The sequence below is a fragment of the Neltuma alba genome, unplaced genomic scaffold (genome assembly GCF_004799145.2).
Source record: "Neltuma alba isolate B1F8T4 unplaced genomic scaffold, ASM479914v2 tig00005270_pilon, whole genome shotgun sequence".
NCBI classification, from domain to species: Eukaryota; Viridiplantae; Streptophyta; class Magnoliopsida; order Fabales; family Fabaceae; genus Neltuma; species Neltuma alba.
This window is the reverse complement of record NW_021634041.1, coordinates 1-22,534: the sequence shown is the minus strand read 5'-3', so window position 1 is coordinate 22,534 and position 22,534 is coordinate 1. Positions and strand designations below refer to the sequence as shown.

The window sequence follows — 22,534 nt, the reverse complement described above, 5'->3', positions numbered from 1 at the left end:
TGGTCTTCTATCCATCACAGCAATAAAATTGAAGGGCCTAGTTCTTGTATTCATGGTCACAGAGAAAGAATCCTCAAATGGAGTTCTCTATGTATGATCCATCACTGATCAAGCGTTCACAAGCTGTTCTGCTGCTATCGACCTTATCAACTGTCAGGAGAAGTTGTTGAAGCAAACTCCCAATTACAGGAAACTCCTACAATTTGGCAAACCGAAAAGTAGATGCTCAAACATAAGTAACCTCAGAGATGAATTCCATATTCCTTGATGTAAGCATCACATAATACTAGAAATTAGAGAAAGCTCAGATAAGAAACTTAGGCCTACATTTATTATTGGATGAAAAGAGCCATTTGAGATGGGATCTGGAAGGTTCTCTCTTATCATGTCATATCCCCTGATTAACATAGAACGAGCAACCAGAAGATAGGGTGAGAGATTGCAATACATCCAAAAGATTTTATCCTTCTCTTGAAAAAGAGCTTGTGTAGATAAGAACAAGTGATGAAAACCTAGATGACACGATGCTGAAAATTAGAATAATGTTGTTTGATTCAACTGACAGGGAAAGGTGTCAGAAATTTTTTTTTTTTTGCTGCGCGTACCAAGAGTCCAAGACTAAAATCTTTTATGCTAGAGCATTGGAGCATCAAAACAGATCTGTGAGACCTGCATCTTACCTCATATTATTGCATAACAGGAAACAGCACCGGATTACATGAAACAAGAGGCGAGGGGAGAAACTTTGATCCACATCTAAATACGTAACCTAGCAAAACAAAGTTATATAAGTGAGGGAAAAAAAAACAACAACAGAAATTTTAAGCTCAAGACAACAACGGGACAATAATGGCAAAGTTTAGGAGACATTAATACCAGTTGATACCATGTTGCCATCAGTTTCTTAAGCAGTTTAGACTTGGGATTACATATGTAGGACAATCCTGAGTCGTTTTGTAGGATGGCTTCAATGATGAACATTCCTACCTGGGCAAAAATGCTAATTAAATGTTAGTCAACTCCAATTAACATAGAAGACTTCTAGTATTACTACATGATCATAAAACACTTCGTTCCAAAAGAGCCAAGATTGAAAGAAGATAAAATAAGCTCTCCCAGGAACCAAGCTTCTATTACTATCAAGTTATGCATAAATATTACACAAAAATAAATTAACAAATAAATGAATTTGTTATCAGAAAAGTCGATTCATGTGCCAAGTTTAGTGATGTATGTTAACTTTAGTTCATAAATAAATATATTTTCGTTGGCAAAAATAAATAAGTAGGTATATTTCATAAACCACGGAATTGATTAATTTTCAGATAACCTATCAGTTCTGCAGCACAAACAAACGATCACTGTCTGTATTGCTGACCTGATAGCTCGAGAATCATATTGTACTCAAACACTTATCTAAGCAACAAATAACAAAGAGTAATGCAAGTGCAAACTACCACTTTGGAGAGTTCGTTTCCGATCTCTACACTAATCCGGCATACTTCCACCATGTTACTTTCCACAGCCCATTGAATGATGTTTGATTCTCTTGCCTTCAAAACAATACAATCTCCAGGATGAAAGTTCAAGAGCTTCATTTCACGACACAAAAAATCCTTAAAATGCTAGAAACATCAAAATAGAGTTTACCTGGCATAGAATGCCTATCACAGACAGTGCAACAGCTCTAACATTCTCAAATTCCTCCAGAGGAGCTCTAAACGTTACTAGTGGAACCAGAAAATTGGGGATTGAAGCTATGTTGATCAAGAAACAAACTTGAGTTAGTGATAACGGGATTGAAAATATATTAATGATGAAACAAAATTGAGACAGAGATAACGGAATTAAGTAGCTTTATTCATCAAGAAACAACATTGAGTCAGAGATAAAGTAAGTTATAGACCCAAAAGATGCATAACCAAGGTCACAAGGGCTCACATTTCACAAATTTGTGCCTTGTTTCCTTACCAGCTGCAATGCACTGTAATTGGACTAAAAAACAAAATGAAAATGAAAATGTTGAATATATATAGAAGCCAGGGTGGAAATTTCTCACGATTTCTTCTACAATTAATAATTAAAAGAAATCTAAATTGCCTGGAATAAGGTAAGAACATTTGCCAAACGCTTGGAAGCTCTTGCAGTGAGATTTCCATCTTCCATCATTCTGAAAAACGTCAACAACTCCTGTTTCAAATAACAACAGAATTAACAGTAATAAGTATTATTTGACCATTGCTCTGTTCCTAAATTTATTCAAGAAAGAATTAGAAGCAGTGCCAAACTAGCGATGATACGCGTAATTTATGCCTTTATGGAACACGTACCTGTAGCAAAATAGTCATTGTACTGCAGGAATGGTACAACATATGCCCAGTGCTGTAGTAATTATCCGGATCTTGCTCCCTCTTCTATCTCAAATCTCACAATAAAAACTAGTGTCAGAAAATTTTCATCGTTCAAATTTCTAAGTAAGACGCCAAAGAATCGTCATTAGTCTTAATTTTCATTTGATCACGCAAAGAGATGTAATCTATCGAAACGAGAAAATATGAAAAATGACCCCAAAGAATGAAACCCATTTGCAGAATTGAAACTCATGTGGATTATGGATAGAAGATAACAAGTGAATGATAGTTCCAATCACAAGTATTTCTGAGAACCAGATATACAACGGAAACCTAGATATGGAAATGAACGAGAAAGAAACTACTCTCAAGCAGAACCTCAAGAAGAAAATTGCTGAGCTTTCTAAGTGCTGATTCTCTGTTCTTCTCGTCCTGCAGGTTGAGAATCGCCTGCGGCATTTCTGTGGCTTTGTTCATGTGCCGATTCTTGGACTTCTTTCTTGAACATTGTCGGCGACTCTCTTTCGCAGGATCTTCAAAGGAAAAATCAAATTTAAAATGAATTACTCTATAACTTGTGGGGAAAGTTAAAAAGAAAAAATCGAAAAGAGAATAAAACGTGCCTTGATTGAGGTTGGAATGGCGGACAAGAATGGACGTTTCCTCAGACGCTTCTCCACTAGAGTGTAAGCTTTGGGTTCTTCTGTTTCCGTCATCGGAGAATGAGAGTATGGACCAGGAAACACTGTTCGAAGGAAAGACGGACATAGTTAGAGCATGCAGGAGGAACGCATAATAAGTGCACAAACACATTACGGTGAGTAAATCACCTTATGAGGAGGCCATTGAAGCTTGGCTAAAGCACCAAAAGTAAAGCTCGGGTTTGTTGCAGCAACGCAATGGAGAAATGTCAATCAGATTCACAAGCAGAGCAAACTATGCACAACTTCGTAAAAAAAATTTTTGTCAGTATATGCCGATGGACGACGGGCAATGGAAGGGAATGCGATCTTGACTGGCTCAGCGCTGAAGAAGACGAAGAAAAATGGCTGAAGATTCTGAAGAAGCAACTCAGCATGCATTCCTTTTATACTCGATTTTTGCAAACTAGTCGTTATCGGAAAATAAAGATTCTTGAAAAAGAAACACTTGAATGAACCGAATATTTGATGTTGTTTTAATATTATGTTTAAACTTTATAAAATAGAAATTAAAATAAAAAAGGAATATAATCATTAATAAAAATAGATATGCAAAATAATGCTCCTATCCATTATGGATAGAGAAAGGATACAAATAATGATGGTACAATAAGTAAATTAAATTTTAGTCGTACTTTATCTAATATATAGTGACATTCTGGCATGATTTTTTAGCCTTAAATATAAGTTTTTTGGGAAGTCATTTTTATGAACTGAAAGAGACGAATGAAACACAAATACCAATAGTTGAAAATGATGATTGGAGGAACAGAAAAAACGCTCGCCACGTGGCGAAAGATTATTAAACAACCAATGAACATAATCTTTTTTTTTTTGGTTGAAGGCAACATAATCATTTGTTAGAACACGTTTATATCTTAGGGAAAAAGAGACAAAAAAAACACATAACACGTAAACTTGAAAATCCCAATGGTCATTTGAATAAACAAAATCTTAATTAGCATAAGTAACCAATTTGAAATTTACAAATTGCTGAAATGACCACATTGCCTGTTTTTTTTTTAAAAAACACTAAATACCTTTAACTGGCCAGCCGGAGCTCAGTGGCCGCCGTCACTAGAGCTCCGGAGGCTGGCTAACAATCAGCCGCTGGAGCTTTGATAGAGGACAATTAATTTTTTAAATTTTACAAGTCCAGTAACACGGTTAACAAATTTTGTAACGCTATTAATAATTTCAGTATAACACTTAACAACAGGTTTTTCACAAAATTCAAAAAATAGTATTTTTAAAACTTCAGTAACACCATTAACAAGTTTTATAAATCTATTAATAAGTTTGGTATAGCATTTAACAACAGGTTTTATGAAAAAGTCAAAAAGTGATATTTTTACAACTTCAGTAATATGGTCAACAAGTCGTGTAACAATATTAACAACTCTCATAAAAATTGATGTTTTTAATATTAGTTCCCTATGAAGGTTATACAACAAAACTTTTCCCCTTCTTAGGCAGCCATTATGGTTATGAGAATTGTTAATATCATTACATGACTTGTTAACCGAGTTACTGAAGTTGTAAAAATGTCTTTTTAAATTTCTCAAAAAACCTATTATTAAATGCTATATCGAACTTGTTAATAAAGTTACAAAACTTGTTAATGATATTATTGAAGTTGCAAAAATCTACTTTTTGAATTTCTTGAAAAACTGCTGTTAATTGCTATACTAAACTTATTAATAACGTAACAAAACTTGTTAATCGTATTACTAAACTTATAAAAATTTTCAAAAATATAGTTGCCGATGCAGAGATTGTCAGTCGACTGCTAGAGCTTCGGCAACTGGCCAGCCAGGAGGTATTTGGTTTTTTAAAAGCAATAAAAAAATAAAAGGCAATATAATCATTTTAATAAACTTGCAAATCCCGAATTGGTCACTTCTGCTTAAATTGAGATTTTGCTTATTCAAGTGATCATTTTGGGATTTTTAAGTTTAAATGTTATTTTTGTATCATTTTTTCTATATCTTATGCTCATGTCTGGTGATTTGTGGCATTGTTAATAATAATATTTGCATCAACCAGAAAGGACTTTGTATCTTTTTACGACTATTTGAAAGTTTTAATCATTATTGATATATTAGTCGATGATTTATTGATTATAATTGATTATCCTCTAATCCTAAATATAAGACCTGTTGATCCTAAATATAAAACCTATTTTATAGTGTAATTTATACCACAAAATAGGTTTTATATTTAGGACCGAAAGAGTATTATCATTAATCACTACTATGGATTTTTAAAACTGTATATGGCCGTCGAACATAGTTTGAAGGAAACACTTTTATTTTTTTTGCTAAAGCATAGATATCTTTCTATTGGAGGTAATCCTATTCGAGACACTATCAGGCACTAAATGTGGGTACCTCTCCCAGCAAGAATTTGAACCTTAGCTTATCACGTTATAAGAGACTAACCTCTTCTGTTAGACCTAATCGCGTTGGTTTGAAGGAAACATTGATTGAAGACAAGGTTGACATTTTCATATAGCGGATGGATTATTCCTGGGTTTTAGAATGGAATGAAAACGGGCCGAAAAAATTCCCATGCGCGGGCCAAAAAAAAACTTGGACAATGTCATGCATATACATCCAATTAGAATGAAAAATCAAATAGCATGCTGGAAGATCTGCTGCGTCAATTGCAGAAGCTTATTAGGATGTTTGCGGTTTTCTCTTTCAAGCCTAGCTTGTCTGTTACCCCAAAAAAAAAAAGTCATATAGCAGTTTCCACTCACTGCGTTTTTCCTCGTTCCTGAGTGGAAACCTTACAAGTGCAATGCACTACTCTTGAAATCAATTTTTCCCGCCAACAGAGAGAAATCCAACAGCCTGATCCTCATGGCTATATATTTTAAGGATGCGCAGTCATAAGATTTTTCACAAAGGCATTGATTTGCAAAATACTACCTCTAGTCTTTAATATAAAAACTTATTTGACTTTTATTTTAATCCTAATTATAAAGATCTCAATCCATTTTGTTTCTCATACTTATCCATTTTTTTCCCAAATAATGTTTGTAATAATGGTAGTTTTAATCAATACACTTGATTAGCAAAGATATTTTAGGAAAAACAATACTTATTTAATACAAGTAACTAACTTAACTAATTTCCTCAATCTACTCAAATTAATTGACTAACTTGTATATTAAGGACCGGAGGTAGTAAATAAATAAAATTTACGACTTGGTTTAACCCTCAGATCAACTTAAACATGTAAATATAGTTCCCAAAAAAAAAAACCTTAAACATGTAAACAAGAAATCAATATAGGCTTCGCTGAGATCATTAACTACCAAAGGTATGTTGAGGCCCAAAAAAATGTCCAAGAGTATTCAAAGATGTCAAAGGAAGCTCAGAATTGGATGAGCACGTAGGTTATATTGGTTAGCTAATATTCTGTTACTAATGAAACCGGGTTGTACTTCTACCCGCTGCTTCCTGCGCAGCCACCACTTCTCAGCCTGTTGGTGGGCCTTGGGCACCCAGCGTGGGACTCTTTGCTTGTTATCACATCGCTGCCAGTTCAACTTCCACCTCAACCACCAAGCTTTCCAATTATTGCAATAAGAACACAAGAACGGGATCAAATATCAGTGTAACTTGGGGTGATGATTTTTCTTCCTCCTTGATACTATCTCCAATGCCCAAGCTTTGCCCGTTTCAGTCTGAAACTTCCCTGCCGAAAAAAGAACGAGAGAATTCGTAAGGCCATTCAGATGTTCTGTTGGAAGATGACAGAACAGTACGAATAAACTACTAATACTAACATCACTAAAATAAGCAAATAATTAATTATATACTTTGTTAACATGTGTTAAGAGTCATCCATCTTCATTTCTGGATCTCAAGAAAACATGCGAAGGAACCAATGGAAGGATCTAATTCCAGATCACCCAACAAAATTTGAATATCAGAATCACAGTCTAATGTGGCACCCAAACTACACAATGCTCAGCGGCAAGCTATGCAGCCCCAAAAAAGAATTGCATCCTTAAAATAATAGCATTATGGACAACCCGCGATTTCCCAGTCAAATCAGAGGTTGTTAGCCAACAAAATGCATTAAAATTTGACAGTAAAACGAAAGGGAGAAAAAGAGACACTTGAACGTTTGGGCTGAAAATCTAAATTCCAAATTCACTCAAAATCCAACAGCCTTCTCTTCCTATGAAGCAATCATGCACAATGTCAAAGAACAGTAAGATGGTCTCAGTATATTAGATAGTGAGCTTTTTGCTCTCTTCACTTGCACGAAAGTTTCTTTCCCAAGGTCACCTTGAGCCCCATTTTGGGTTGCTTTGCACAATAGCGTGAAGAAGCATTAAAATATAACTAAGATTCAAGTGAAACAGACACTAGAACTAGATGAAGCAGAAACCCGTACCAGCAGTTGACTCAAAAAATTCATCCAAATCCTTCTGCTGCTCTGCAAAAAGCGATGAGAGAATATGTCAGAACTCAGAAGATCGAGACCACATGGATGAGTGAAAGATGCAGCATAATGAAACTGCCAAAGTTCCAAACAGTGAAAGATGTTCCAACTTCCTAAATTTTAGTATAGAATACTAATTTAATGCTCAACTGCTTAATTATCATCTTCATCATGGTAATTTCAGCGTACAACTAACTGTAGCCTGTAAATAAATTTCACAGATACGAGGTCAAGGAAAACTATATCTCATAGGGAACCCAAGAACACCATGGAGAAAAAGTTTAACAAAGTTCAATGTCATATCAGGTACACAAGAGCCTTGCTAAAATGATTTTTCTCTGGAAGATGTTTGATGTTTTGAAGATTAAATGATAATTTACATGATTTAACAGAGTTTTAGAAGCCATAACATTATATAGTGAACAAAGAGGAAGCAAGCACTCACCATCTTCATATTCTAAGGCTTGAAGTATCATCTCCACCTTTAAAGAGCAAATATTAATATAATCAGATTAACTAAATTTGCAAATATTAACAGCCAAATAGAAATGTAGGTCTCATGCTAAAATATTCCATTATCATGACCAAATGAAGTTCTCGACAAAACTTTGAAAAACTCAATATTATTTGCACGACTGTTTTTTGTTTCTTTTTGTTGGCATAAGCTTTGCTGGTGGCAACCTGAAAATGCAATGTAGCCCAATTGCACCTTTCTGAACCCCTTGGGGAAACAAGCAAACAGAATAAAGTAACAGATTTGAAGCATGATCACCACGTTCTAAATATTTAAATCTTCCCACCACTGTTCTCTCCATCATATAAGCAGATAGCTTTTATAACTCAAAGAGAACTGTGTTTTATCTGGACACCATCTATGAAAAATGTTCCAACTTTCAACAGAAAGTAAGAGAACATCACAACAACGTTCATTGACAAATTCATCAAATAAGTTCTCAAAGGCACAAACCTTGTCAAGATCCTTGACAAATTTAGCTTCTGGTGAAGAATTTGCTTCATACTCCATCCATAACTCAGCTACTTCCGATGCTTCATTAAGCCAGTTGGAAGATACATCAAGAGGGAGTTTACTTAATCCAATCATTGACAAACTATTTTTGTAGTGACATGGAAGTACCTCTAGATCCTCCACCTAGCATTTTACACATATGATCAAGTGCTTCTCGTTCTCGTCTACTCTTTTCTTCTTTTGAAACACCATCTGATGGCGTAATATCCCCAACAATAGCTATGAAAAATATGAAAAAAGAAAGAGCATCAACTATTAGCTCAGAAAGAAAGTATCGGGCAGAAATGCAAATGGTATTATAAGCTCAAAGATTAGCCTGCAGTAATTTCAGATACTCGAAATTGCAGAAATAATGTGTCCTTCTATCATTATTAAATTTGAGGTACCCGAAACAACGCAGAAACTATTTGTCTTTCTATCATTATTAAATATGGTTTCAGAAGATTGGTAGGGCTAAAAACATGCACGATTAAGCAAGCATGCAGCAAATCAACGGCTTCAAAAAATGGATCCAATTCTTTCAAGTAGATTTAAAGGGATTTCCTCTCAGACAGTAGAATGTGCCAGTTACAAAAGGCCTGTGCCTGAGTGGGTTTTTTTGGGGCAATTAACAGAACAAAAGTCTCTCGTTTTCCATGGTTCATTCGCAACACAGTATTATTTTTCGTATGAGCCACATATAATCAACCCCGATTTGTCTAAGCATTTACTCATTCTCCACCTTGCGTTCGTTACTTTCCATCCAAAGTCATCCATACTCGGCCACTTAAAAAAACGATTTTTACCAGATATGCGGAAGTTATAGGCAATCAAAGGCAAAGCATCATACCTTCAGCAATATCGTGAACAATAGCCATTTTTATACACCTGGAAATAACAGACAACTAGGTTTCAGAATTTTTACTCATTCGAACTTTAATATGTGCCCACATGAAAAATTAATAGAACAATCCACATGCTAATGTAAATGTAATCAAGCATTACAGCTGAGGAAGAGGAGGGGAAATTCACTTGTTTCGGTCTATGCCAGGGATATCTGAAGCAATCAGAGCCATCAAACTCATTCGATACATATGATCCGCTATTGATTCTGGATCCTTAACATCTTTACGTATCCATCCTGCTCTTTTTGTTGTCTAATTCCGACACAGAATTCAAGTCGTTACGACGATAATAGACAACAAACGAAACGCAGACAATAATTGTGAAACGAAGTCAGGAAGGTTAAGCCTGCATTTATCTAAAGGCATAAATCAAACCGACAAATTTAATGATTATCAAAACACCTACTCTATGTTTTCAATCTTCACGGCACCTTGAAATTCAGAAAAATATGCTTAATCGAAGTACTAATAGAATGAATTAGAACAAATAATTTGGAAACTGACATCAGAATAAAAGACAGAAAGACAGAAGTATAGCATTTCACATTCGCATCCATTTAGGCTATAGAGAAAACTCCGAAACAGAGATTTTCCTACTGGATAACTAAACCGAGAACTAACTAAACAAGCAACACCAAAGAACCTAAAGGAGAAGCACCTTTAGGCGGTGACATAAAGAGAGGAAATCAATGGCAGAGGAAGCAGAAGAAGCTGCGTCGTCGACCGGCGAAGAAGAAGCATTGACATTGCCCGAAGTGGTGTTAACCGAGGACGGGAAGGATGAAGCTGCGGCGGCCATTCGGCGATAAAGCCTAGAAGCAGCGGGAGACCAGGCGCGAGCTGCAACGAATTTGGATCTAAGTTGAGTGCAAGAAAGACAGGAAGGTATGGTGAAGATGAGCGAAGAAACTGATTTACACAACAAAACTCGGTTTCCACTGCTCATTTTATCTCGCCCTCTGTCTCTCTCTCTCTCTCTCTCTCTCTCTCTTCTAATTAATTCCTTTGGATTCACTTTTCTCCAGACTTTTGGCACTTTTCTTCACATTCGGCGCGTCCACCACGACCACAGATGAGAGAATTAGAGAAACGAGAGAAGCATGGAAGAGACTAGGATTTGGTGTATGCTAGTACACGAAGGGGATGTTGCTGTGGGTATTTACGAACGATCATCTAGGAGCTCTGCAAGATGCTGCTTGAGTGACCCTGCAACGAGCCAGACTGACTTATATTTTTGAGCCGCTCATAGCTCCGCCTCCGGCCCACCAGAAAATTTGGGATTCGGAAAATAGAGGAACTCCATGTTCCTGTATAATGCATCGGTAGGATAATAGGATCCCACTTGGATGTCAGTGTTAGGGCCAACGTTCCCCCAACATTACCCTGCATCTAACCGGCTGACACATAAGTTTTTTTTTTTAAAAAATAAATAACTAAATTAATACTACTATGATTTATTTGTGTCCAGACTTAATGACATAAAAACTCCCCAAATTACGAGTTGAATACAAATTATGATTTAACACTCCTTCAGCCTTAAATGTAATACTTAGTTTGTAATATAATTTTGTATTATAAAATGAGTCTTTCATTTAGGGTCAGAAGAATACTTCATTTGATTCTTAATAAAAAACTAGTTGATTAATTTGGAGAGATTAAAAAAATAAAAAATTGATTTATAGTATTTACATTTATTATTTTTATCCAAACTAATTTGCCTAACTTATAAACTAATATATACTCTTCTAGTCTTATTTATAAATCATTTCTAACATGTTTTACATAGACTAAGAAAAACATTAAAACTTTGTTAACTCTCATTTAAAATTCAATAACTTTTTAACTTTATCCCTGTTTAATATATATTATATCTCATTTAAACAAAATCAACACAATAATAAATTATGAGTAAAATTGTACATATATTAAAAAAAATTTTCTAAATGCATTATAAATAGAACCAGAGAAGTAATCTAATGATACACATAATTATTTTCAGAAAGGTCATGCAAAATATGCTACAATTAAGTAATTTTTTTAACTTTGTTAGTATCTTCAAATTAATTAACTGAGTCAATATATTTAAGAACCCGAGACAGCATTAGATTGCTAAATATACTAACGGGTTCGGAATAAAGATAAACTCTCTCAATATAACCATTTATATGAACAAAACTTAAAATTGTTTTATAATGGGTTGGATGAGATGATGTCGCCCACCTCGCTCAAGCCAGAGCAGCCCGTGAGAAGTTAGCCTACAAGCTAGCTGGCCTATATTTCCAAATTGGACTGCTTTTGGGGCAAGGTGAGCCTTGACTTGTTTTTTCTAAGCATTAGCACCGATCTTTCGCCTGAGTCCAATAAGCCCAATAAGTGGGGGGAAATATTACAAGGCAATGTTTAAGCACATTGAGGAACTGAGGTTAACAATAATTAAAGGACGACCATCTTAATGGCGTGGAATAACATGGTAATTTAAGTTAATTATAAACCCATAAACGAAAACACCATCCTAATTCAATGTCAAAACGACCAGCTATGATCTCTGGCGAAGAATGATATCATTGCTACATGTTTCTGACCAAGTCATTGTGGTAATTTGGCTCTGCTTCTTCCAGTTCAAGGAGGCATTCTGGACTTACAAACCTAAGACTCTTCATAAAAATGTTCTCTAAAATCTCTTCCACACAGTGATCACTTATTTTTTGAGCAGCATATTGAAGAGAAATCGCCAGGTAATGGTCGTCGAGGCTGGCCATGGTGTCCCCTTCCGGCGCAATGGCCGGAGGGCTTTCTTCTGCTAAGGCTCTTCGACCGTCTGCCTGTGAAACTATGGAGGCTAACGCCACCGTCAGAAACCAAACCACCATGGCTGTCCGAAGGGTTTTCATGTTTTGAGGATTCAGGTGTTTGATCATGCACTGCTAGCTGTAAGGGATTTATAAGGGGAAAGGTTTGAGCAATTTATTGTATAGTTTTAACGTTTTGAGACGTTTGATCTAATTAGTTCCTGTAGATTAACGTTTCTTGCAGTTTTATTAGTCTAGGAAATCAAACCTGACTGATATACTTGATGTATTGAATGTTATATAACATCCATGAAAAATAACTATATCCAGGACTAAATAAAACCCGTTATCCTTTAAAAAAATGAATATTTGCGAAAATTGTTTCACATATGTATTATATTATAGGAGCACTATATAAACATAAAATTATTGTGGTAAAAAAAATATAAAAATTTATTATTGATATAATAAATCAATTTTAATTTGCTTATTTGCATCTATGTTTATAATAGAATTAATGTCTAAACTCTAAATGTACACAAGGGAAGCATCCCTATTTCAAACCATGTCAGTTAAAAATTTAAAAATATTAAATAGACATAAATTAAATTAAAACATTGAAAATTTTATCAGGTATCATACTTCAGTCAAAAGATTTTTAAATTTAAAAAAAAAGAACATTTCAATCAAATAAAAAGTATCAATAATAATTTTATTATACTGATAATATTTAACATTCATTTCCTCTTGATTTCTGTCTATGATTCTCAGGTTTCCTAAACTCAGGCATTTGGTTCAAATTTGAACCCGTTACGTTGTTGGGTTTTGGATTACGAGTGGACTTGATTCTTCAATACTGAGTTTAAATCATGCAGAGAAAGGAAATTTCCATTTAAATTGTTTTCTCCTTCCCATTTAAATTTATTTTGAAGAAGCCAACTGAATAAACATTCATAAATTGGAAAAATGACCATTTGGGCCTTATAAAAAAAAAAAACTGATACTCCATTCGTTTCATACCATGCGTGTGTTTATGTGTCCTCTATTGCATACAGATTATGAAATACAATAAATATGTGATACAAGAGGGAATCGCAGTAAATTCCAAAACATTCAACTTTATGGCAGAAGAAAAAATAAAACAAGGCCCAACTTTGTCACATAAGACGTAACTTTAAATTGATTTAGAGTGTGTTTGGATGAAACCAAACCGTGGTTTGGAAAAGTGATTCTGGAGAATAGATTCTGGGAAGAATAGATTTTGATGAAAAAGTGATTTTGAGAAGTGAGAGTGTTTGGATAGTTGTTATCAGAAGCACTTTTTATATATACAAATTACTAAAAAAAAGACATAAGTTAATATGATAATTACAGAAAAATAGATTTTATGATATATTTTAATTTGAAAGAATAAAATTGTTAATAATATATTTTTTATTAACATAATTAATAATACATAAGATAATATAATTAATAAATAATTAATATGTATATATATTTATAAAATATAAGATTAAATATGTTTAAAAAAATATGTTTATAAAAAAATAATAAGATACATATCCTATAGGCTCTCACACTCTCCCTTTTTTCTCCAAAAGCAAAAAAATTTTGCTTTTTCCAAAACTATGGTTTTGGTCCAAAACTATAGTTTTGGTTTTTGGGTGGGTGTTTGGGTGATTTATTCCCCAAACCATGGTTTGAGGTGTCACCCAAACACAGCCTTAAGAGAGAATCATAGTAAAATCCAAAACTTCCATTTAGCCATAGTTACAAATACAAACGTCATAATTGCAAATCAGAAGTTAGTAACAGTTGGTCAACCAAAAAAAAAAGAAGTTAATAGCAGTTAAGTCTTATAATTTGCAATTGAAACTCTCATGTTTACAATTGTCTAGATCGTTATTTGTTATAGATTAAAGTTTTGGATCTAATTGTCATTGTTCCATAGTTAAATCATTAATCTTTCATATAAATTAACATTGATATAAAATGTAAAATTTATCCGTCCTGCATTACTTGTCAATTATAAGTAATATATACATCTTATTTCTTAAATTCTACAAGGTATCACGTATTAAACATTGAGATTGTTAAAATAAATCACATGTCACTTTATAATATGAAATTTATAACAAATCATTACACATTAAGCTCTAACACTACCTTATTCTTAATAGCTACATGAAAGAAATAGTACCGCAAGTTGCTATCATATTAAGCTTCAACATGCGATTGGTGCTGCCAGCGCGCGCAGTGGCACGGTAGCCGCCTGTTGGTGGCTTTTATCAGAGTTCAATCCTGCCTGCAAGCTCTGCTTGCCTACGAAAAAAAACACAATGCTCTTCGCATCTTATGTGCGTATTGGTGATATCACATCAGCCCGCCAAGTGTTCAGTCAAATGTCTCATCGAGGCAGTAATGCATGGAATGCTATTATCCTTGCATATTCTTGTAAAGTTCATTTTGCTTGAATAAATTAAAGTGTTATTCCTTAATTTTTCTTTGAGTTCAAAATGTACTACCTCCTGTTTGAATTTTATTTTAATTTTAAATATAAGATTTTAATTTATTTTTTCTCTTATATTTATTTCTTTTTAAGATGGTTCTTATAATAATAATAGTTCTAGCCAATATACTTGATTAGTAAGGATATTATAGGAAAGATAACACATATTTATTACAAATAACTAAATTAGCTAGTTTTTTTAATTTACTCAAATTAATCAACTAACTCTTATATTAATGACATCGGAGGTAGTAATAAATATGAATTCAATTTTGTTAGAATAGAATTCTAATTTTGTCAAAATTCCTTAGTTCTGAAATATTTTCTTTTGTTTTTTGTAGAGATGGGAATTCTTGATAAGATATTGGATTATCCAACAAAGTGTTTATCTTTATGCTAAATTGAGCAAATGTGTGCATAAATAATATTTTGAAGGTCAAATCTTAGAAAAAACGATGAACTATAACATTTTGGAGGTAGGTAATAATGTCTTAGCATCGTATCAACGTTATATGGTAGACCTTTTGGGTAAAAGAGCAGCCAAAGTAATTTTTGTGGATGAAAAATACATTGTTTTGAAAGAAATACAACTGACTTTCAAGCAGTGGTACCAACAGATGTTCACAAACTATGATAAAGAATCACAAAATGATAAAGAATTCTCATGGTGAAACTATATTGAGCCACATTTGAAAACGTTGGTAAGGTAATATAGCGATTTATAATTTACTTACTACTCATCCGCTTTCTATATTTGTTGATTCTTTTGTGTTCCTTTTGTCGCGTCTATTGAAGGCGACTATAAAGTTGTACCTAACCATGTGCATGGAAATTAAAAAGATGGTGTGGCAGTCATAGATGGACAAGTAAAAAATTTACAACATGAAAGATCCTTGTATGTAATATTTACTACCTCATTTTTTTAATTTCTCTCTGTTTCTTAAGTTAATTTTTTTTATTTTTCTATAGGAAAAAAATATTCTCTAATTCTCTTCTGTTTCTCTTACTTCCTCCCTTCTCTTGCCTATTTCTTTACTTCCCATAAAGTGGTATAAGAGCCACTTGATTCTTGGCACCGCACATGCATGGTCAAGAGTCTGGCTCTAATACCACTATGTATGATTTGATAAAAAAAAAAATACAAAAAAAGGGAAGGGAAAAAAAAACAAAGAGAAAAAGAGAACTAAACTGGAGAGAGTTTCAGATAAAAGGAAATCAAAAAAACTAGGAAGAATGATCTGAATCACTTCAGAGGTTTCTCATTAACATGCAAGACTGAATACATCAACAACTAATATCTTATTTATAATCATAGGTCCCTTAACTAACTTCCCCTAACAGCTACTTTACAATACTAACTAAGTAACACACTTAACAGCCACTTATTTAACTAACTAGCTAACCCTCTTTCTAATATTTATTATGATTACGTAACATAATTACTAGGTAAGAACTTTTCTTTATTTGAGATGTTATTCTCTGTTTTTTAAGCAAATATAGTCCCTTTTATTGATCATAAAAAATTACAACCTAGCATACCATCTACCAAAGTAAAATAAAAATTTAACTCCATTATCTATGTCAGTCTTTCTCACCAAAACCCATATTTCTTGTTGTTAATTTCCTCAATAAACTTCTATTCAAGTCTATTATGGGTTTTATTCATATCTTGGAAGGAGACTCAACTTTTTTTTTTGAGTAAAAAGGAATTTATTAGAAACGACAAACAAACTGTGTTCACAGATAGTACAACAAATTATAACTAGAGAGGAAAAAGCGCTTTAAATACTATGAGCATTCTTTATGTGCGTACACCAGGATAAAGCTTCGTTCATCAATCGGTAAGCCTCCATATGTTCACTACAGAAAAGGCGACGGTTTCTTGCACTCCAAAGCTTCCAGCAGATAACCCCAAAAAGAGTACTCCAGGACTGAGTCTGCTTCAAATTTGCTTTAAACCAGGCCTCAAAAGGCTGGTCTAAGAAGGAGGGTAGGTCACAAACAGGCAATATGAGTTTCCAGCATTCAGATGTGAGCGTGCATTTTCGGAAGATGTGATCCATATCCTCTATACCTCTGCCGTAGATTTCACAGAGAGCACTATCAGTCATGTGCCTCCTCATACGTTCCTTGTTGGTCAGAATTTTATCTTTGAGGCTGAGCCAAAGGAAGGTACGGATACGTTGCGGGCCCAGCCATTTCCATGCTAGATTCCAAAGATGGCGGTCTTCATTCCATTCGTCTAATGTCCTTAGGTTATAAGCAGAGCGGACTGTGAATTCAGAATTCTCATTTAGGCTCCAGCTACGTTTGTCAGGACCATTTTCATTAGAGGGTGGGCTTGTTTGTTCAATCTGGTGGATTGTTTCTGATGGTAGTAGGTTTATAAACTCACTCCATTTCCATTGCCCGCTTTCATCCACATACCATGAGAGACTCTTAAGGAGATCCTCCTCCTTGATTGGCACGAAGGCTAGGTTTTCCAGAGGCCCCAAGTCACCTACCCAGAAATCCGTCCAGAATCGTATATCCTTACCGTTGTCGATTTTCCACTTCAAACCCATTGCCACATCTTGCCAGACGTTAGCTAAGTTCTTCCATAGATGTGAAGCATTGCTGTTAGAGCTATTGAGTTCTATCTTCTCATGCCATCCATATTTCGCCCTCAGAATCTGTACCCAGAGAAGGTCCGGCCTCGTTGCAATGTTATAAGCTATTTTCATCAAAAAAGCCAGGTTCTGGTTTGATAGCTGTTTGATGCCACATCCACCGCATTGTTTGGGTTGAAACAGATTATAACTCTTCAGGAGGTGAACCGCTCTGTGATTTCTTGATGTGCCCCAGATGAAATCTCGTATAAGGTTTTGCACTTTGTTGCAAGTACTCTGGGGGATTTTCGTGGATTGCATAGTATACATTGGAATTGAAGAGAGCACAGATTGCGCTAGCGTAATTCTGCCTGCCAAGGGAGAGTCTTGGCCTTCCAACCTGATAGTTTGCTTTGGACTTTCTCTATTATAAACCTATAGGTCTCTTGGGAAACTCTTGTGCAGAAGGAGACTCAACTTTATTTGTCTACTTTCGGCACAATCCTTTTAACCCATTCTGGACAACGTCTTCGAGCAAGGGATGGAGAGAGCGACTGGAACACAAGTTTGGGAGCAAAGTTGCGCTAGGATTTTATATTTTTGAATATCTTAGAGCTTAAGATTGAAAGAATGAAGATATTAAAGTTTTCTTTGTTTGTTTTCCTGAACTTCTTTCCCTTTCTTTAATTATTTTATGATATGAACTTGAATATTGTTTTTTCTGGTTATGAGTAGCTAAACACACATTGTTGAGATACTAAACATATGTATATTTTACCAACAAATCATCCATCTAAAAATTGAATTCACGGAGGATAATAACTTAAAAATAACAATTAAAAGTGCTTGTATTGTACTTTGTAAATAATAAAAGTATGGGAAAATTACACTAGGGTCCCAACTAAGAGAAGTAATTACTAGAAAGCCCCTTGAGATATTCACATAAATAAGAACTCCAAGCATTTTCAAGTATTTTTTTGTGCATCTAGCACCCACAAATATTTTTTTTAGGTGTGTCCAGCATTCTAAAATTTTTTTTGTACATCAATATTAAGGCAAAAAAAAATCATGATACTGAACGCACTTAAAAATATTTCAAAGTGGAGATAGATGCATCACAAAATGCTTTAAAGTATTAAATACATCTGAAAAAATACTTTAAAATACTGGATGCATCTAAATTCATATTACTATCAAGCTGGATAATCCGGGTTTGCCTTCTAGACTCCCCGGAACTTCATACTTAAAGTCTGTCCTTACAAGGCATCTGTCCTTACCATTTTTGAGGAATTTCTCATCCCAATGTTAAAGACTTGTATACCGAACAACGACACACGAGAGCTTAGCTAGAGAATTAATTATTTGCTTCAAGAACTACCATCCACCGAATATACCATTTTATATTTTGAGATTTTATTCGAAATTGAATAACCCATTCCTCAAAACGAGCATACACCGTTGGCTAAAAAAAAAAAGAAGAGCATGCACCGTTGATTATAAAAATCAGCTCGATCACTCTTCATGGTCATTATTATATATATACGTATTAACTAATAATAAAAGAGAGGCTTAATGACACCTATGTAGTTAATTTAGAAGTAAAAAGGGGAGGGTGTGGGAGCAGCTTGAGCGGCACAGGTGGACCACATGAGATCTCTGTTCTTGGTGGCCTTTGGGATTTGATCCTTATTGTCAGGAATATCAAGCTGCCCCTGCACCAATCCATAGAACAAGCTCTTCCCATTCTCAGAGATTGATAGCAGCAACTCTGGGAGAGGGAGGGATGATCCATGTACAGACCATTATAAATATGGTCCAGACATTCCTCGCTAATCCTACGAGAACAGTTCCCAGAAATGAGTTGTAGTAAGGATCGTCGCTTTCGGGACCCAGCGAATAGTCTTCATCAACCCCCTCTTCTTGTCCCACCACCACCGGCGAAAACACCACTCCGCTTACCGCAACCCAGACTACGGCCGCCATTATTATCGCTACTTTGTGAAGCTTCGTCGGCGGTGCCATTAATTGTTCAATGAGCCTCGTACTGTGTCTGATCTCTTTTGTGGAATTGGTGTAGCTGTGTGCGGTTGGAGGATGAGTGAAAGGGATGAAGACGAAGATGGTTATTTATAGTGTTGCTGTGAACTCCTTGCTTGATCGTTACTTGCATATGGAGTTTCATCAGAGAGTAAGTTTCTAATTTGATCATTAAGTTATATGGAGGTTAATTAATTGTAACCTGAATGTGAACTTCTAGAGGCAATTATTGGTGGACTCATTAGGGATAGTGATGAAATCTTGAAAATGGCCTGCCAACCTATATAGTATAAGTGTATACTATTTCTAATCGGGTCTTATAAAAATACTACTTCTAATACTTAATATAAGAACTAATTCAGGATTAGATTTAGCCTTAAATATAATATCTCAATTTACTTTGTTTCTCATGTTTTTTTAAAATATCACTATTGATTAATTGCAAAGGTTGCCTGTCATAAGGATAATTCTAATAATCCAATGCATATAATTAAAAGAGAATAACTTAGGAAGATCAATACATATTTATGATAGATAATCAACTTAACTAATTTTCTTAATATTCCAAATTAAACTATTCTACGGTGTAATATTGCCCCTTAAAGATTATGGGTCGAACTCACAATGGTCAGTGAAGGAAGAACTAAGAAGAGAGACACGGCTTTTAGATAGACTTTTAATTTTAATTTTAAATCGAAATGTATTCATATGACTTTGAACTATGACAATAAAAATATTGTCCCAATGTTTTCTGTGAGAGTCTGTGTCAAACAACGAGTTAAATCTTTTTTTCCTTGAATCCCAGTGAAATCTTTATAAGCTAGCTGCTTTATATTTATTTCCCCATAGTGACTTTATAAGTAATGAGTTACTATTATGCCCCCAGTAGAAGCAGAAACATACAGATTTTTTCATTTTCCTTTTAACTATGCTTCTATATCCACATCGTTTTCTTTCATTACTCTCAGTGACCAGTGCCTCAAAGGTCAAACGGGCTCAACTTATGTTTTCTTCAGTTATGATTCCTCAGCGTTCATGTGACATCCTTGCGTTTTTTCTCCTCTCCTTTCCCTAACATTTTGTCCGTCCTTCACTTCATAGTGATATGAAGATTTTCACTAATTCAAGTTTGCGAATGCATATATAACATGATTTATGTATTTGGGTGAGAGAGAGTAGCTCTTTAGGAACAATAAATTAATTTGATTTCAATTTAATATCACTAAAATTTTCAAATTCTAATTAAAAAAAAAAACCTCTTTCCTTAATAATTATGTAAATTACATAATTACCCTTGCTTCCAAATCTCACACTATTGCATAAAAATGATACATAGGCGTAAAGATTTCACACAAAATTCTCAAAATTTAACACTGATATACGAAAAGTTTGAAACAAATGGTACAAACATTTGACACTTATATCTTCTGCAATTTACTACTACTTTGGTCCTAAATATAAGAGCTAGTTGACTAATTTGAATAGATTAAGAAAATAAGTTAAGTTAATTATTTATAATAAATAGGTATTATCTTTCTTAAAATATCTTTACTAGTCAAGTTTATTTGGTAGAACTACCATTGTTAAAAGGACTATTTTAAAAAAAATATGTGTGTTACAAAGTGGATTAGGATCTTATATTTAGGATCAAAATAAAAGTCAAACAAGGTCTTATATTAAAAACCAGGGATAGTACTAACTATATAAGAATTTGCAGCTGATGATCTTCTAAACTTTAACATAAAACTTGTTAGGGGAAAAGGTAGTAGTACAATCTTGCATCAAAATAAAGATAGTAATACAATTTTATATGATTATTAAGGATAAAGAGTTTTTTTAATAAAATTTTAAATTTTTTGGTCCCAAACTTTAATCAAATTTACATATTGGTCCCTTTTGGTTATCCCAAGCCCATGAAGTTGGAGATTATAATTAGTTAGGTAAGAGGAAGAGCAGTATGATATGAATAAAAAGCTAAAGCATGCACGCATGAAAATCGATTGTTTGTTATAATTAATGAACACACCGTTCATTGCATGAAGATATAAATATCAACTCATGCAGGGCACTCTATTTGTGATCATTATATGTGTGTGTATAATTAAGTCTAGAACCACCTCTGCTCCTTCTCCCACCACCGCCCTAAACACCACTCCGCTCGCCGCCACTGTCACTACTTTCTCAAGCCTCACCACCGCTGCCATTCTTGGTATTTTGCTGTGTACGTGGTTGGGAGTTTGAGACAGAAAGATGGTGTTTATATATAGTACTCTGATCCTTAATATAAGAGCTAATTTGACTTTTATTTTGGTCCTAAATAAGACTCTAATTCACTTATTTCTCATATTGATTTATTTTTTCCCGAGATAGCCCTCATAATAATAATAGTTCTAGCCAAAATGCAACTAATTTGCAAGGATATTTGAGAAAAGATAACACTTATGTATTATAAATAACTAACTTAACTAGTTTTATTAATTTACTTAAATTAGTCAACTAGCTTTTATATGAAGGATCGGAGATAGTATATTGTCCTTATTAGTACTTGTTGGGAGTTTTTTTCCCCCGGGGGGTGTTTTTCATTTGAGCATTGATGAGAAACCCGAGAGTAAATGTAACTCAGCTTCATTTACAATTTAATAATGGAACGCAGTTTTATTAATAACTTAACGTAGTTTTTTTTGTCATGTTTCAGTTCTTTTTTTTGCTTGGGTTAAACGTAATGATTGTGAATTGGGGAAAAAATGAAATCTAGGCAGTCCAAATCTTGCTTGGAAAGAACAGTATATTCGATGATCTTGCTCCAGAAGTTAACAACAATAAAAAGAATATTTACACAAGAGAAGCACAATGCCCTTCTTGCTGTGGCTGCTTCCAATATTATAACCGTACTTTCTTCTAATGACTTGGGCTTCTACAATTTTTTGGCCCATTTCTTCCCCAACCCTTAAGAAAATAATAAAATTTGTATCAAGCCCTGGGCCTAATATATTTTTAAGGTTCTAAGCTTTGGTGATTTGTTGGGTTTTTGTCAAATATAAAATCAAATTTATGATTTCCCAAAACTCCAAGCCTTATTAAAGCCCAAGGTGAAGTAAATCTGGCGAATGGGTGCTTGCCCCGCTGGATTCGTCCCTAGTCTGATTTAATTTTGGTCAATTAAAAGGGTCAGTTTTAAGAAATATTA

At 34.2% G+C, this 22,534-nt stretch overlaps 2 protein-coding genes across 3 annotated transcripts; both read right to left on the bottom strand.

Moving 5' to 3' along the window:
* Nucleotides 1-9: 9 nt before the first annotated feature.
* On the bottom strand, nt 10-3,024 carry LOC114747235 (CCR4-NOT transcription complex subunit 9-like). The gene is made up of 11 exons (XM_028935528.1): nt 2,975-3,024; nt 2,730-2,884; nt 2,331-2,414; nt 2,101-2,190; nt 1,942-1,984; nt 1,651-1,757; nt 1,458-1,553; nt 877-987; nt 681-769; nt 328-397; nt 10-196 (listed from the first exon to the last, which is right to left on the bottom strand). Exons 2-11 carry the CDS (start codon nt 2,826-2,828, stop codon nt 74-76), a joined length of 912 nt encoding a protein of 303 aa, XP_028791361.1. The 5' UTR covers nt 2,829-2,884; nt 2,975-3,024; the 3' UTR covers nt 10-73.
* Nucleotides 3,025-6,331: 3,307 nt separating this feature from the next.
* LOC114747233 (HD domain-containing protein 2) lies at nt 6,332-10,587 on the bottom strand. Of its 2 annotated transcripts, none has more exons than XM_028935527.1 (8): nt 10,083-10,587; nt 9,552-9,676; nt 9,370-9,407; nt 8,649-8,759; nt 8,481-8,560; nt 7,959-7,995; nt 7,466-7,502; nt 6,332-6,757 (listed from the first exon to the last, which is right to left on the bottom strand). In XM_028935527.1, the coding sequence occupies exons 1-7, from the start codon at nt 10,368-10,370 to the stop codon at nt 7,486-7,488; spliced, it is 696 nt and encodes a 231-aa protein (XP_028791360.1). In that variant the 5' UTR covers nt 10,371-10,587; the 3' UTR covers nt 6,332-6,757; nt 7,466-7,485. The 2 variants fall into 2 exon arrangements, with proteins under 2 accessions (XP_028791360.1, XP_028791359.1); XM_028935526.1 differs by having other exon boundaries at nt 7,466-7,507; nt 10,083-10,585.
* Between the last annotated feature and the right edge of the window lie 11,947 nt (nt 10,588-22,534).